The sequence below is a fragment of the Stylophora pistillata genome, chromosome 5, assembly GCF_964205215.1.
Source record: "Stylophora pistillata chromosome 5, jaStyPist1.2, whole genome shotgun sequence".
Lineage (NCBI taxonomy): Eukaryota > Metazoa > Cnidaria > Anthozoa > Scleractinia > Pocilloporidae > Stylophora > Stylophora pistillata.
In genome coordinates this window covers 2,265,796-2,281,600 of record NC_142523.1, presented here as the reverse complement: position 1 = coordinate 2,281,600, position 15,805 = coordinate 2,265,796, and the positions used below count along the sequence as shown (strand labels likewise).

Sequence of the window (15,805 nt, the reverse complement as noted above, 5' to 3'; positions counted from 1 at the left end):
AGTTTGCGTCGTTAAAATCCAAGTGATCGTTTGCCACGATATCAACCAGCGCCGCGTAACAAGTAAGGTAAAGTCTGTTTACGAGCCTAGTGGCCCATTAGGCCGGTGCTTAACTCCGGTTTCTGTGGCATGAAGCGACTAGGAGTATTTCTACTCCCCCCTGGATGGGATGCCAGTCCATCGCAGGGTTACCCCCCCAGCATTAAATTGCCGGTACCCATTTCTACAAGAGTGGGTGAAGAGAGGCACTGTGAGAGTAAAGTGTCTTGCCTAAGAACACAACACAATGTCACTGCCGGGGGTACGAACCCGGACACTCGATCCGGTAAACATTTTCAGTATACAGTATTGTGCAAAAGGTATGCAAACGCCCGTCGACGAAATTTGACAAAATTCTAGCCTTTTCGACGAACTTCGGTCCGAAACGAAATTTGCGTGAGATTTCGAAGAAGTTTCAAAGCAGCCATCGTTTGAATTCATATTTCACGGACTGATTCACTGGGAACGTTAGTGAGTCTCTAATTTCTAGAGAAAATTCGCAGGGAACCTTTTAGAGGAAATTCGCGTTTCAGTATTTACGAAAATACTGTGTTTGTTAAGGTTGACTAATTCATAAAAGAACAAACGGAATTTGCCGTTGTGTTCCAGTCCTCAAACATTCAAACAAGTAGGTAACAACTTTCTTCTTTATTAGAAACGTATCAAGGAACAAGAACAAATAATACAGAGCCTTCCATTACTGGCCTTGAAATTACCGATACTGTCCGTACATTTCGAAATTGAAAACAAAGAATCTCTTACATATTTCTCTTCCCCATCTTTCCTTATCAAGGAAAAAAGAGAAGTGTGCCAACGCACCAAATTTAAGTTCGAATCAACGCGACTGAAAAGAGGTAATAATATTGGTTTTAAGTGTACACAGTATGCTTTGGATTTCCTTTCTTTTGTCAGTCAGAAGTGTTAACTAAGATTCCAGTTCAGGAAATCAGGAAGAGTAAGATATGACACGAAGAATAAAAAACAAAAAAATACAAAGTGACGAAAAAAAATGAATGATAGAGACTTCTCACAAGCAACATCTTTCACAGTCCAAGGCATCTGTCAAGAACAAAGAAGGTTATTAGTACAACAAGGTCAAGTTTTACGTTGTAATTTGATTTAATCAACTGAGTTGATATAACTTGGCCACCGTAAAGAGTTTAAAAACTGACAGAAGTTTCGAGCGTCAGCACTTCGTCTTTCGCTTGGACGAGGGGTTAACGCTCGAAACACCAGCTTTTTAATTCTTTACAGTAGTCATTTTACATTATCAACTCGGTTGATAAAAAAAATTATCTGGCTATACTCCCCCCCCCCCTCACCCCCACCCCCACCGACGCAGCACCAGAGTTTCTCTAGAAACTTATTTCCTTTATTTATAGGTTTTTCGCTGTCTGACTCGGAATTTCGCAGTGCAATGCCTAACGATTTCTTTCCAGTTTTTTACCATTTTGGTAAAAAATGGATAATCGAGGTCGATTTGTTTAATGAATTTGTAGCAGCACCAGTGATTCTTGAAGCTTAAACATCACGTTATCTGACGTCTTCCTCTTAAGGAAAACCACAGGCCCAAGGTTGTTTGAAGGGTGAGTAACGCTATCGCATAGATAACTCTCTAACAGTTAGACAGGGGAGTACATTTTGATGACAATAATTCGCTGAACAGGGATTTATCCGTTGGATAGTGTTATCTACTCTTTGAACAACTGGGCCTAGAGCTAGATGAAGCAAGCAAAACTCACCTTTAGACATTTTGGACGACTTTATCAGGTGAAACGGGCTTGGCGAAGTCTAACTCATAGTAGCTGACATAGTCCTTGGGTTCCATGCCCAAGTTGATCATCTGTAAATCGAGTGAAAGGAAAATTCTATGAGACACCGAAATTGCGACCAAGTACGACCTATCTATGGGATCCCCGTGGTCTGACATCTGTTTGCATAGAACCTTACGTGAGCAAACCTTATGAGCTCAGAATTTTGACCTTTCGTTTCAAGAAAACCTTGAAATTGTTCTCTACAGTAACGTGAAACTATCACAACTTGAACTTTACAGTACCTCTTGAACCAAGTTGAGTGGAAGGGTATATCTCTTTGGGCTCTCCAGAATAATGGATTTTGCAATCTCTATATCGTCTGAAAGCGATGCTCTCCTCTTGCCAGAAGTCTGCTCCTTAATTGCTCGACGTTTCTCCTTGGAATGTTGCAACCTCTCCCTATAGGGAGAGTCTGGTGCAATCACTGAACAGGCAGTCTCCAATTCATCGGCAAAAGACACAGTTTTTTCATTCAATCCTTTGTCTGACTCAGGACCTAAGCAGCACTCCTTGATAATGTGTCTTCGTCGTGAGGCCTTCTTCTCGAACTTTTTATTCTTTGCACAGTCGCCAATGATGGATTTAGCAATTATAATGCTGTCAACCAGCGAGTTTCTCCTTTGGGAACTTTGTTCCTTGATGAGCTTCCTCGTTTCATAATTTCGCGAGTCCCTCTTCTTGTCGTTAGCCATCACATCCGCGGCCTTCCTTTCCTCGTGTTGATGGGTGGTGCCTTCTACAGTCCTGGTGGTCAGATGTTCATTACTCTGCAGACCACAGCGTGCTCTCATCAAATTGACCAAATTTCCAGCAACTTTGAGCGCAAGTTAAAACGAAAGGATCAATACGCGATCCGATATAATCAGAACAAAAGTGGCCTCACAGAGAGCCAATAAAAACGTGGAGTAAAGACCAAGTAAACTACGTGGAGTGTGTGGGTGATGCCTGACTCTGGGTCGAGAGGTAAGTTTGTTGTATGCAATAAAGTTGTACCGTGTAAATCAGCCCTAAGGAGATATTCTGTCTTATGGGAGTTAGAGTATGAGAGCTAAATTATAAACTGTTGAAGAATGATAAATACGTAATTTATTTGTATTTCTAGCAGATGTACTTTTTAACTGGATGAAGAGCCCCCTTGTAAAAATGCTGAATACAGTCGTCCATTATTATCATTATTACTAACAGTAACTGTTATCAACTAGAGAGTATTTCTATATTTCCCTTAGATCGACACAATTGTCTGAAGCGGCGCTACCTAAGCTTCAGTCCTGAAACAGCAAAGTTCTTCGCCTCTCAGAACTGAATATTTCTGCAGAAAAGTCAGAGCATTTACTTGCCCTAAATTGATTCTACTCTTTGCTTCAAGTACCTGGAGCTGACTTGGGAGTGTAAGCCGTGGTAACTTTCTTCAAGGGGGGAGGGGGTAGAGGCATTTCATACTCATGCTCTGGGAGGTGGACCCTATCAACTCTGATACTTGTGAGCTCCACATTCTGCCCAGATTCTCGATCTTTGTCCATTTGTCGGCACAGATGCAAATAATATTTCCTTACAGGCCTGTGTATGAAAACAGAAACACACATACAAACACACCCAAAAAAAATCAATGTCAAGCTTGGAATTCCATGCAGTTTTTCAAAAAAGGGGCTCATCATCAAAATCTCATCTCTGTCTCCCCATAGTGAGTCATTTTCTTAAAATGAATACATGAGACAGTATGTAAATGCATCTATGGAACTATTTGAAGCTCTTGGAAATAGGTATATTCCATCTAACCCGTATGAACAGGGTTGTAGCCAGATTTCAGGACAAGACGAGGCAAGTTTCGAGCGCCGAAGGTACGAGCCGCTAGAGGGGTCTGGGGGCATGCCCCCCAGAAAACTTTGAAATCTAGAGGTTTAGAAATGGTCTTTTAAGGATTTTCCGTGGCATTTTTCTTCAGAAAAGTCAATCTTTAAGAAAAAAAATTAAAAAAAGGCCAAAATTAAGACGTGGCAATTGCCTGGTCTTGCCTCATGCTAGCTACGGCCCTGATGCAGAGCTGCTTATATTACTACATTTGTAAACAGCAAAAAAGTCTTGCCCTATTAATCCAACAAAACCCCCACTAAACAATAAGGCCCCAAAAATGCAACCCTAACTAAAAAACACCACAAATTATTTTAGTCATGAGCATCATTTGCCTGCACGCTCAAAAAGTGGAAAATTTCTGGACATGCATCATGCCTTTTTGTGGTGTGTCATGCTGTCTGATCTAATTATTTCTCTGTGTGTTCATTTTAGAGGTTTCAGTCCTTCATGTAAGCACAGGGAAGGTTCAAAAGAAATTTGATGTTGTTTTAAAAGAACGGCAAATCTAAAGGAGGGGAGAGAATTATAACATTTCAACTTACCAAGCAAAAACAAAGAAAGCAGTCACCATTACAACCAACAAAATTCCACCCACAATGAAAATTGCTTGCAGCATGGTCACCACCATTGAAAGGCCACCTGATTTTTCCGTGCTATTTTTTGGCTTATCTTTTCCTCTACCAGAAACATCATCATGACGTCTGTCGTGTGCCAAAGACATACCACTCCAGCGAACTTCAGAGACACGCACCTCAAATGGTTCATTACCTGATTTAATTTAATTTCACCTTAGTAGTTTTCTCTGATTGTTCTTCTGGATAATAAACTGACAAGGGAAGGGAAAAAGACCCTGAAGGAAATTATCTGCTATTTTCAAACTACAGAACCCACTGATCCTGAAAACGTCAAACACAGAAAACAAACAAGAAGAGAACAAGATGAGCCAGAATTTCAAAATGATATCTTCTTGATTGTTTTCTGTGTTTGACATTTTCAGGATCAGTGGGTTCTGGAGTTTGAAAATAGCAGATAATTTCCTTTAGGGTCTTTTCCCCCCTCTCTTGTTAATCAACTTAAGAAAAGTTAAGTTAAGCTATTCAATGCCTAATGTGGTACAAATTGTCCGAGCTTATCCTGCTCACCGGTATGCAACCATGTGTTCTAAAGAGCCCCTCTGCATTTTGTCAGTTTCCTAACTGTCAACTGATGCCGATTTACAAGTAAACTCATTAGAGGAGAGAGGCACAGTGAGTTACTTTTCCCTGCATGTATACCTATCCAAGTACACCATACCATTCCCTGGCTAGGTTTCGGAACTGGTAGAGCTCTTACTGCACAATCCAGCACCAGGGCTGTGGTCTAGCAGCGACCGGTGATCCCATGGCGCCTTACATTTGTATGGTGGCCCATCATTGTCACTATAATTTTGATCATGTGGAGTTGATTTATTATTATTATTATTATTACTATCATTATTATTATTTCGAAATAGCAATGGAAGAAAAAAACTAAAATTAAAAGTAATGTAAAAATGAAAAGCCAAATCAAAAGTAAAATACAATTTACGACCAACAAAAATACTAAAATAAATATTGAAGAGAATTGAAAATCAAAAGTAAAGTCAAAATCAAAAGTTAAGTTGCTTTGGCAGCGTGGCCCATCCTTGTCACAACCATGATCCTTTGCCTGCCCTGCTACCCAGAAGGCGCAGCTTCGATAACATGGCGGACAACAGAGCGGCAAGAGACAACAGAGGACAACAGAGCGATGATCACGATCTAAAAGAAGCACTTGAAAAATACGTTCAACAAGGATTAAAAAGGTCTGAAATCATAGATTTTATGCTACACGACTTTGATCAATATACTTGGAGCTTGATTTCTGAGCTCTATTTCTGAAAGGTCACTTTTAACCTCGTCTAAATAGCTTTCAAGGGCTACTGATTTTTGTATTTGTGGTATCCACGTAGATTTGACGTGGCAGGGATGGGTTTTTCTGTCCTCCCCTCGGAATATGTAAATCAGACGCATTCTCCTTGCGAACTGATCAAAGTCACGGAATAGTTGTTGTCTGATCTGTTTTTGTTTTGTAACGGGTGTTAGAATGAATTTAAGCCTTTTTGCCAGTAAATGAATCTGGTCGTTTGTAAGTTCTTTATTTGAGAGGTTTTTTTTATGTGCGTTTTGTTCGCCTCTATTTTGATAGTTGAACGTGTTTGACGTCTGACTTTTCTGCGTTCCCTGCGCTTGTTAGTTGCTAGCCGCTTGGCTTTTGAAATTTTAGTGTCGTTACATTCTGTTTTAGTACGCTTTTGCTTCTGTTTTGCGGCAAACTTTTCCCACTTTGTAGTCATCGCGTCGAAGTTTGCCACGCAAAGGCAAGCAAAGGTGCGTAATTATGGCGTCATACGCAAGACCAAAGTTGTCAACTTCCACAAAGGATAATGGTAGTGACAAGGATGGGCCATGCTGCCAAAGCAACTTAACTTTTGATTTTGACTTTCCTTTTGATTTTCAGTTCTATTTCAATATTTGTTTTAATTTTTTTGTTGGTCGTAAATTGTATTTTACGTTTGATTTGGCTTTTCAGTTTTACATTACTTTTAATTTAGTTTTTTCTTCCATTGCTATTTCAAAATAATAATAATAATAGCAGTAATAATTGTAAATCAAATCCCCACGATCAAAATTATAGTGACAATGATGGGCCACCATACATTTGTTCTTGGCTGACCCAGGAATCTTAGTTTTTTCATAAAAAGCATATGCTGGGCATCCTGGATTTCACAGTTTCTGAGCACTGGGCTCTCTTCAATTTTTCTTAGTGCACAGCCTTGCAGAACAGTTATACAGCAAAACTTCATATACACAACCTAACCCCAATATCCCTAATGAGCACTTATCCAGGATTGCTGCTAAGCACAGGCTACCTGCGAAATTTGCCATATGAAAAGCAGCAGTTATGCAAGTTTCAAACATTGATAATTACGTTAAATAGACTAAACGTATTAAAACAGCAATAAGAACACTAAATATATGTTCTAAAAAAAAAAAAAAAAGGTTGTATAAAACCTTTCAAGCCTTAAGGGCATTTTAGGTAATAAAACTATTACGAAACCTTTTGGATATATCAACAAAGTTGTTGAAATGGTAAATTGGCCACCGCAACGATTACAAAAGCTGACGTTTCGAGTGTTAGCCCTTCGTCGGAGCGAATAGAGGAATTGTGGGTTGTGTGTGCTTTTAAAGGCAGAAAATGGAGCTACGTTATTGGTGGGAACATGGCAACGAGAAAAACATGAATAAATTTGTGGAATGAAAAGCGTTCGTTGATCCCTGTGGGATTTAGACTGCCGGTTGAAAGATGAGCTTTTGTTCAAGATTTTTAAGGCTTTCCGTGCTACCTAAGTGCAAGGAAAGACCGCAGATTGCCATATGTTGCTTAGAATGATTATGGCAATCTGCGGTCTTTCCTTGCACTTAGGTAGCACGGAAAGCCGCAAAAATCTTGAACAAAAGCTCATCTTTCAAGCCGGCAGTCTAAATCCCACAGGGATCAACGAACGCTTTTCATTCCACTAATTTATTCATCAAACAACAAATATATATGAAATACATATATATGAACTGCGGTTATGAAACGTATATGTGCACGATCCTTCGCAGTAAAGCACTATTTTAAGCAATAGTGAAAATCAGACCTGAAAAAAATTTCAGGCCTGTACGGGATTCGAACCACTGACCTCTGCGATAGTGCAGCGCTCTACCAATTGAGCTAACAAGCCAACTGGAAGCAGGCCAGGATCGTGCACATATACGTTTCATAACCGCAGTTCATATATATGTGTATTTCATATATATTTGTTGTTTGCTTTATCATCTACGGGTTTATGTAGAATTAATTTGATGGCCTGCTCCCAGTTTGCTTGTTCGCTCAATTGGTAGAGCGCTGCACTATCGCAGAGGTCAGTGGTTCGAATCCCGTACAGGCCTGAATTTTTTTTTTTTTTTTTTTCAGGTTTGATTTTCACTATTGCTTAAAATAGTGCTTTACTGCGAAGGATCGTGCACATATACGTTTCATAACCGCAGTTCATATATATGTATTTTATATATATTTGTTGTTTGATTTATCATCTACGGGTTTATGTCGAATTAATTTGATGGCCTGCTCCCAGTTGGCTTGTTAGCTCAATTGGCAGAGCGCTGCACTATCGCAGAGGTCAGTGGTTCGAATCCCGTACAGGCCTGAATTTTTTTCAGGTCTGATTTTCACTATTGCTTAAAATAGTGCTTTACTGCGAAGGATCGTGCACATATACGTTTCATAACCGCAGTTCATATATATGTATTTCATATCTATTTGTTGTTTGATTTATCATCTACGGGTTTATGTCGAATTAATTTGATGGCCTGCTCCCAGTTGGCTTGTTAGCTCAATTGGTAGAGCGCTGCACTATCGCAGAGGTCAGTGGTTCGAATCCCGTACAGGCCTGAATTTTTTTCAGGTCTGATTTTCACTATTGCTTAAAATAGTGCTTTACTGCGAAGGATCGTGCACATATACGTAATTTATTCATGTTTTTCTCGTTGCCATTTTCCCACCAATAACGCAGCTCCATTTTCTGCCTTTAAAAGCACACACAACCCACAATTCCTCTATTCGCTCTGACGAAGGGCTAACGCTCGAAACGTCAGCTTTTGTAATCGTTACGGTGGCCAATTTACCATTTCAACTTTGTTGATAAATCCAAATTATTTCGTTACTCCTACCGACGTAGCCTCAAACAGTTTCTTTCGAAACTATCAGCCGTTATTACGAAACCTGTTCGTCTTAAAAACTGGCGTAAACTTCCGCATATTTCTTAGGTTAAAGGTACATGTGTTGCGAGTAGGAAGAAGTTCATGGAGCTTGTTCTGTTCATTCTGTAAAACATTCTTAAATAGTTTATCAACTAGTTTCTGGCGGCGATCTGAAAGTTTAGTGAGGCCTGATTCAGCCAAGGTCTCATTATATGAGTAAAGAGGAAAAATAATGCGCGTAGCCCGCTTTTGTATTTCTTCAAGTTCGTTGGAGAGGTACACGGGAAGGTCGTCATGGAAGACAGGACATGCATACTCTGTAATCGGACGAATACAAGTGCAGAAGAACTGGACTAACTCACGCGTACCAAGACCAGAGCGTTTAAGCTGAGATAAGCAATACAAGCGCTTTTTAGCTTTCTTCACAATGGAGTTAATGTGACAATTCCATTTCAAATCATTAAAGATGTTAAGGCTTAGTATTTTGGCACTAGTAGTTAGGTCAATGGGCTTTCCATTAACAACAACTGGATCTAAAGAAGTAGTGTTGTTAGAGTTAAAGTTTATGAGCAGTTATTTGCATTTCGTCTCGTTTAGTTGAAACTTATCCTCGGTCGCACGGCTTGCTAGGGTGTCAACAGCAGCTTGAATGTGACTGTTTTGGTTCTTGCTTATCGTCTCCGAAATAGTAGTATCGTCAACATACTTCCAGAGATCGATGCCAGGAACATCCAGCTCGATGATCATGATGGTAGACAGCCACGGCCCCAGTTTTGTACCTTGAGGAACTCCCGCTGGGACCGCGCCCCATTCTGAGAAGCAGTCGTGGCCGAGTTTAACACGCTGTTTGCGCGAGGTGAGAAAGTCGATAATCCATGAGATGACAGCATTGGGGATGTTATATGTACCCAGCTTCTTGACCAAAATCTGGTGGTCGATTAGGTCAAAGGCTTTTTAAAATCGAAGGGAATCACCCGCACAGACGCCCCGTTACCGTCAGTAGCACTGTACCAGGCATGAGTCATACTAATTAGGGCTTCGGTGGTGCTTGAACCGGGAACAGTGCCAAACTTCCGAGGGTCGACCTTAGCGAGTACAGCTGGTTTAACATAACGATCAACCACAAAGTCCTCAGCCAACTTGGAAAGGACAGTCTTGCACAAAAACCAGTAGGTTCTCATATGGTTACCCAATCTCCCCTGATCTGTTGGCCACTTTCTTATTCTGCACACACCCACACCCCTTGTAAGTACTGACAGTAATTTGAAGTCACACCTGTTACCCTTGGTCCCAATTCAAAATCCAAAGATGATCCAACATTCCAATTTGCCTCTTCAGCTTCAAACCTTTCCAGAGAAGATTTCCCAGAACCACTATAATAATCATAATGATCACTATCCCAGTTCACCTCCTCTGGATCAACTTTGCCATCTGAGAATGGTTGTTTGGGCTTTGGATTTGGCTTTAATGACTGTTTATGGGGCAGGCCTGATTTTGTAGGTAAAGGTGTCTCAGCAAATATAAACTCTGAGTTATGGACATGACCATTTGTACCAGACAACCAACTGTTGCTCTTTAGAGACCAGATTGGAGAATTGACATGCAGAGGACGAATCCTTTGGGGATTCTTCTAATCGTGGGACAGCTTGTTGAGAGTTTTGCCTATCTCTGCCTTAGCCAAAAGGTCTAGAGAATCATTGTTGTTGGAGCTCTACTAGTTAGATTCTGTGACATAAGCTGAGTAAGAATTTTTGAACATGTGATCTACCATTCTTGCATATTAAAATACTAGCCTAAAAGTATTTTAATTTGCAAGTTGCCCCAACTCATTTCCTGCCCCAACTCATTTCCTGCCCCCCCCAACCCTAACCCTAACCCTAACCCCCTGCCCTTCCCCCCCCCCCCCCCACACACACACACACATGTATAACTCATTGGGATTCTGAACAGTTTCCCATAATTCACTTGGATGCATTGGTGAAAAAAGGCATCCACAGGATGAAGAAGCTTGTCTTGGAACAACATAATCTCTCACATTTATTGCCATCAATCATGTTACTCCTGGGGTCAAAATGCTAAATATCGCACCTGAATCACCTGATCCCAGTTGAGGAGGTGTCCAGACATTGCTTGGTGTTTTGGAAGAAGATTCCCCAGAACCACTCTCAGAATCCATGACCTCCTCTGAATCAACTTCCTTGTCTAAAGATGATCGTTCTCGTTTCAAGTTTTGTTTTGGCCAATGCTTCTTTAGTAGGCTTGACAATGTAGGCAGAGCCTTCTCAATAGATCCAAATCCTTGCATGTTTACAGGAATGTCTGTACCAGTCAACTGACCGTCACTCTTCAGGGAGCTTCTAGGATTATTGACATCTGGTGCATGAGTCTTTTCAGTATTCTCTCTTCCAAATGCATTTGGCTCACCTACATATTTAGCAGGTCTTGTTGTTAGTAGTGAACGTTTTCATATGAAACAAATGTCCAGTAGTCAAATCTAAAATACAATCATCATTTCTGATCATCAACTGATCTAAGTGCCCTATAGTAGTCCTTGCTCACCTATGTGACTGTGTATGTATCTCCAATCATTCTAGAGCAAGTTTAAAACTCTTCAAAGGAAACTAATCATGTGGTTGCTCATGAGTTTGACATAATTTATCACCAACTTACATTATAGAAACCAGAAGTGCACTACCACTATTGGAGCTATCTGACTGTGTTTCAACAGCATGAAGTAGGAACATTGAGATGCAAGGCTGTGCTCTAGCAGTGCCCGGTGGCCCCTGATGCCTTACTTTTGCTCTTGGAAACTCGGAAATTTTATTTTTTTCATACAAAGCATATGCTGGGCACCCTGGATTTCACAGTTTCAGAGCACTGCGCTCCATTCAATTTTCCTTAGAGTACAGCCTTGAGATGTGTATACTCAGCCTCTGCATTCTGACAAAAATTGTTCAACAAAGGTACATATAACCCCCTTAAACTCCATTACCTCATCAGGTTTCCCTGGAATTTCCTGTTTTCTATTCAGACATAGCTGAAGTGAAGAATAGTGTGAGGAACAGTGTTTATTTAATCACTTTCACCAGAGTGTGGTGAGGGTCGCACAACAGAGCGAGGCTCCAAATTAAGTGCGCCCTATATCCCACCCCAGGGGAGGACATCCATCACACAGTAATCTCGTGTGTGGGAAATTAACGTCTCCTACCCCAACCCTGCAGGAGACGGGACCTCCATTTATTCATCCCTATCCGAGAAGACTAGAATATCTAACCATTTCTTGATGTTATAGAAAGGTAGCAAATTCTTCTCAATTATTTTAAGACCCTGAGTGTTGGTCCGGCCGGGGCTCGAACCCTCGACCTCCCGCACAACAGTCCAGCGCTCTATCCATTGAGCTAACCGGGAGGTGTTGTCTATGAAACAGTAACCATTGGGCTACCAAATCTCCATTGAACTTCGATATATTAATTTTCTGCATTCTTCATGTTCCCAGGGTCAGGGCTACGTGAGGTGATTTTCCACAAGTAGTAGTAGTAGTAGTGAACTTTATTTATGTGTCGTGAAAACCTAGCGCATAGAACTAATTGGGGACACAGGGTAAAAGCTTTAAAAATAAGAAATCTGGAACCTATTTACAGAATTATTTACCTAACCTATTAACAGTTAAAATTATTTATTAGTGTCCTAGAGTTAAAAATCAACTATTACAGAACGCACATTTTTTGCATCCATCATCAATCGAGACAGTCATGTCTGTTCTCCTGATTTTGCTCTTAAATCTGTGCAAGCTCTCTTCACGGATTACCTGCCATGACACAAAGAGCCTGCCCCTTCCTTCACCGGCCCTGAAAAAACCTGGCTATGCCCTTAATGTTCTGCCTGATGCTGTGACACAGGGAGCCTGCGATGCTGTGACACAGGGAGCCTGCTCCTTCACACACTTCAAAAATACCTAGCTATGCCCACAATGTTCCCCTTATTATAAGAATGAAGTCATGTCATACCTGTTTTTCCTGTTCTCAGTTGAGGGCCTACAACATTGTTTGGCTCTTCAGACTCAAACATGTCCTGATAAGATTCTCCAGATCCAGTTTCACTATCCATGTTTGCCTCTTCTAGATCAATGTCCTCACCTAAAAATGGTCGTTCCTGTTTTGGATTTGGTTTTCCAGACTTTTTATGGACTAGGCTTGATTTATGTGGTAGAGGTTTCTTCATAGATCCAAACAATTGTTTGCCAACAGGAATATTCATACCAGTCAATGGAATGTGGCTCTTCCCAGACTTTTTGTTGGATGGACTTGTTTTAAAGAGAGGTGCTAATTTTTTGAAAAGACCTTTTAGATTCAAATGAGAAAGTTCCCCAGAACCACTTTTCCTATCCATCTTTGTCTTCTCTGATTTTTTTGAGGGGTTTTGTTTTTCATTTTTTGATTTTTTTGGTTGTTGGCTTGATTTGGTTGTTGGCTTGATATTTGAACCAGTATGTTGAATGTCGCTTGTTTTAAGGAGGGGTGCCAACTTTTTGTAAAGGTGTTTTAGATTCAAGCGCCCATGCTTAAATTCCTTTTTTAATTCTTTCAGTCCATCTGCTTTATCTCCATTGGACTGTGTCTGTTCTTGGCTGATGGGTGGCCTCTTTGGGGGTGCTTCCCCAATATTTTCTGAACTGTCATCATTGAAGTCATCTGCAATTCCCTGGTATCCATTGTTGATAGATACCAAAGGTAATGCAATGGGAACATTTGCCTCCTCTGAAAATGTAGATGGTAAAGATTTTCCTAGAAATCAGAAAAGAAATAGAACTAATCAGTCATTTGCAACATTCAGTACAATGCATTTAGGTTATGTTTGCTTGCCTTGTAATCTCAAGATAGCTGGTAATGAGAATTGAAGTAATAATCAACTATAAAATACAAAATAATTGTGAGGAATCACCACCAAAAAATATACATAAGTTAATCAAATTAATTCTGAGAATTTTATTTTTTTCTAAGTCCCTCCCTCACTGAAAAGTTTATCAACGACACAGTGATGAATTTGTAATATCCAGACAAAATATTCTTAAAAAAAAACTCATCAATTTATACGATGAGTACACTTCGGAAGTTCAAAAAACGGTGGGTGTTAAAATAAACGAATACTTTTGGAAATTTGCTACGAGACTCGTGCATTAATCGGAACAAACCATCGGTATTTTCCAGCTTATTGGCTTTTCTTTCTCTTCATGTGCGTCCAGAACAAGCAAGTTCTTACCAAGGAGTACATATACTGGACTGTGGGAAAGACACGTCTGTAACAGTCGTCAACGGCCAAGCGTACGACATTATTTTGCTTTTTGAAAAACACTGAGAAACACATCTACAACGTAAAGACAGGCCGCCATGTTGTCCCGTATTCCGCAAAAGTCTGGGTCGAGTGCGCGGGACTGAAATTTACTGCTTTTCGTGGGCTGGAATTGAAAAGCCTGGGTCCAGTTGTTCGAAGGCCGATTAGCACTGACCCAGGGTTAAATTTTGACTCAGGTTTCCTTATTTCTCTATTCAAGAACCTTTCTGAGATAATTTTCCCTGTTCTTTTCAGAGCATCCAATCATCAAATTGTAGACACAAAATAATTAAACTGAACTTTCTCTTAAAGCTTTCAGATCTGAAATCAAATTTCACGCTAATCCTGGGTTATCCAGCTTTGACCAACCCGACCATGGAGGGGAAACTCCTAACCTCTCTGCTCTTCATTTCCATTTTTTTTTTTTTAACTGCACTTATTCTTCTGCAACAGAAATAAATTTTACAGGTGTAATGAAGATTCCCCGCATATGAAAAATGCACGCGTGTTTTAGTTACATCAGTTTGTGTGATTCGTCAATAACTGAGAACCCCAATAGCTCAAAGTTGGCATTAGAAAGCTAAAATCACACTTGCAGCTAGTATTCAGAAACTAAAAGACTTTCACTTTCCCAAAGTTCCCCTTACAAGCAGGGAGTTCTTTTGTATCTCTCGCATTTAATTTCGTCTTTTCCGTTTAGTGTTCAAAAGCGCGTCAAACGTTAAATCATCCCAGAAATACCTCACTTACCTTGAGCAAGGAAGGCAAATGCAAAGATAAGTAAAACAATCCGATGTACTCTCATTTTCTCTCGTGAATCATCGCTACATTTTTCTCGTTGCAACTTACCCACAATCGAACGGTTGAGTGATTTACGTCACAATGTGAAAGTAATGAAATAGACTGCTATTAAACAATTATAAACGCGTCATTCATTTTAACTCTTGCTTTGCTCTGCTAATCAAAATCCAAGTCCACGACTTTTAAATTCAATGCTGTACGTAAACTTTACTCTGAAAGCTAGCTTTCCAGATGATAAAACTTTATCTAGTTCCCAGGGCCTCTCAGCATGTTTTCTGATTCTTTAGCGATTTGAATCCTCAGTGTGATTTTTCCTCACAATAAATAACTCCTGAATTACAGGGGTGATATATATATCTTATTAACCAAGCGCGAGGGCCGTACTGGGAGAATATCGGCCCGAGGTCTTGACAGTACGGACCGAGCTGCGCTCGGTCCGTACAAAAAAGACCGAGGACCGATATTCTTCCGGTACGGTCCCGAGCAAGCTTGGTTAATAAGAGATTTATTATACGACTGAAGTTCAAAGGGACGCAAGTGTGGTATCATTTGGGACCATTTGTGACAGTGCCTGGTCCAATACATATATCTTATTAACCAAGCGCGAGGGCCGTACTGGGAGAATATCGGCCCGAAGTCTTGACAGTACGGACCGAGTGCAGCGAGGTCCGTACAAAAAAGACTGAGGGCCGATATTCTTCCAGTACGGTCCCGAGCAAGCTTGGTTAATAAGAGATTTATTATACGACTGAAGTTGAAAGGGACACAGGTGCAATATCATTCGGGACCATTCGGGACACTGCCCGGTCCAATACTTAGAGGATATTGGACCGGCAATAGAGCATTTTGAGTGGTTGATTTTAGTTATTGGCCCTCTGACTGCCCGAGTCGTGTAATAATGAGAGAATATTGACCGGCAATAGAGCATTTTGATTGATTGATTTTAGTTATTGGCCCTCTGACTGCCCGAGTCGTGTAATAAAGCGAGAATAAAGGAAATGATCATCAAATAACCACCTAAAAAAGCCAAAACAAACTGATGTGAGCATGCAACCCACGGGCAATTAATCCAGGAAATGGAAGGAACATATTAACCAATCAGAGCGCGCGCATGTGTAAAGCTACGTTTTAAATAAAGCTGTTCACTGTAGTTGCTTTTATTACCTA

The 15,805-nt window shown here is 40.5% G+C and overlaps 1 protein-coding gene across 1 annotated transcript; it reads right to left on the bottom strand.

The window, feature by feature from the left end:
* Positions 1–668: 668 nt before the first annotated feature.
* Positions 669–14,723, bottom strand: LOC111342223 (uncharacterized). The gene is made up of 8 exons (XM_088762158.1): positions 14,588–14,723; positions 12,514–13,290; positions 10,595–10,930; positions 4,247–4,472; positions 3,223–3,410; positions 2,096–2,667; positions 1,782–1,882; positions 669–1,098 (listed from the first exon to the last, which is right to left on the bottom strand). Exons 1-7 carry the CDS (start codon positions 14,640–14,642, stop codon positions 1,784–1,786), a joined length of 2,253 nt encoding a protein of 750 aa, XP_088618284.1. The 5' UTR covers positions 14,643–14,723; the 3' UTR covers positions 669–1,098; positions 1,782–1,783.
* Between the last annotated feature and the right edge of the window lie 1,082 nt (positions 14,724–15,805).

Excerpts from the sequence above, each read along its gene's own strand:
- LOC111342223 (XM_088762158.1), bottom strand. The coding sequence starts at position 14,642 with ATGAGAGTACATCGGATTGTTTTACTTATCTTTGCATTTGCCTTCCTT. Across the intron at positions 4,473-10,594 it reads ACTGGGATCAGGTGATTCAG|GTAATGAACCATTTGAGGTG; the intron begins GTGCGATATTTA and ends AAATTAAATCAG. Across the intron at positions 1,883-2,095 it reads CACTCAACTTGGTTCAAGAG|ATGATCAACTTGGGCATGGA; the intron begins GTACTGTAAAGT and ends CTCGATTTACAG.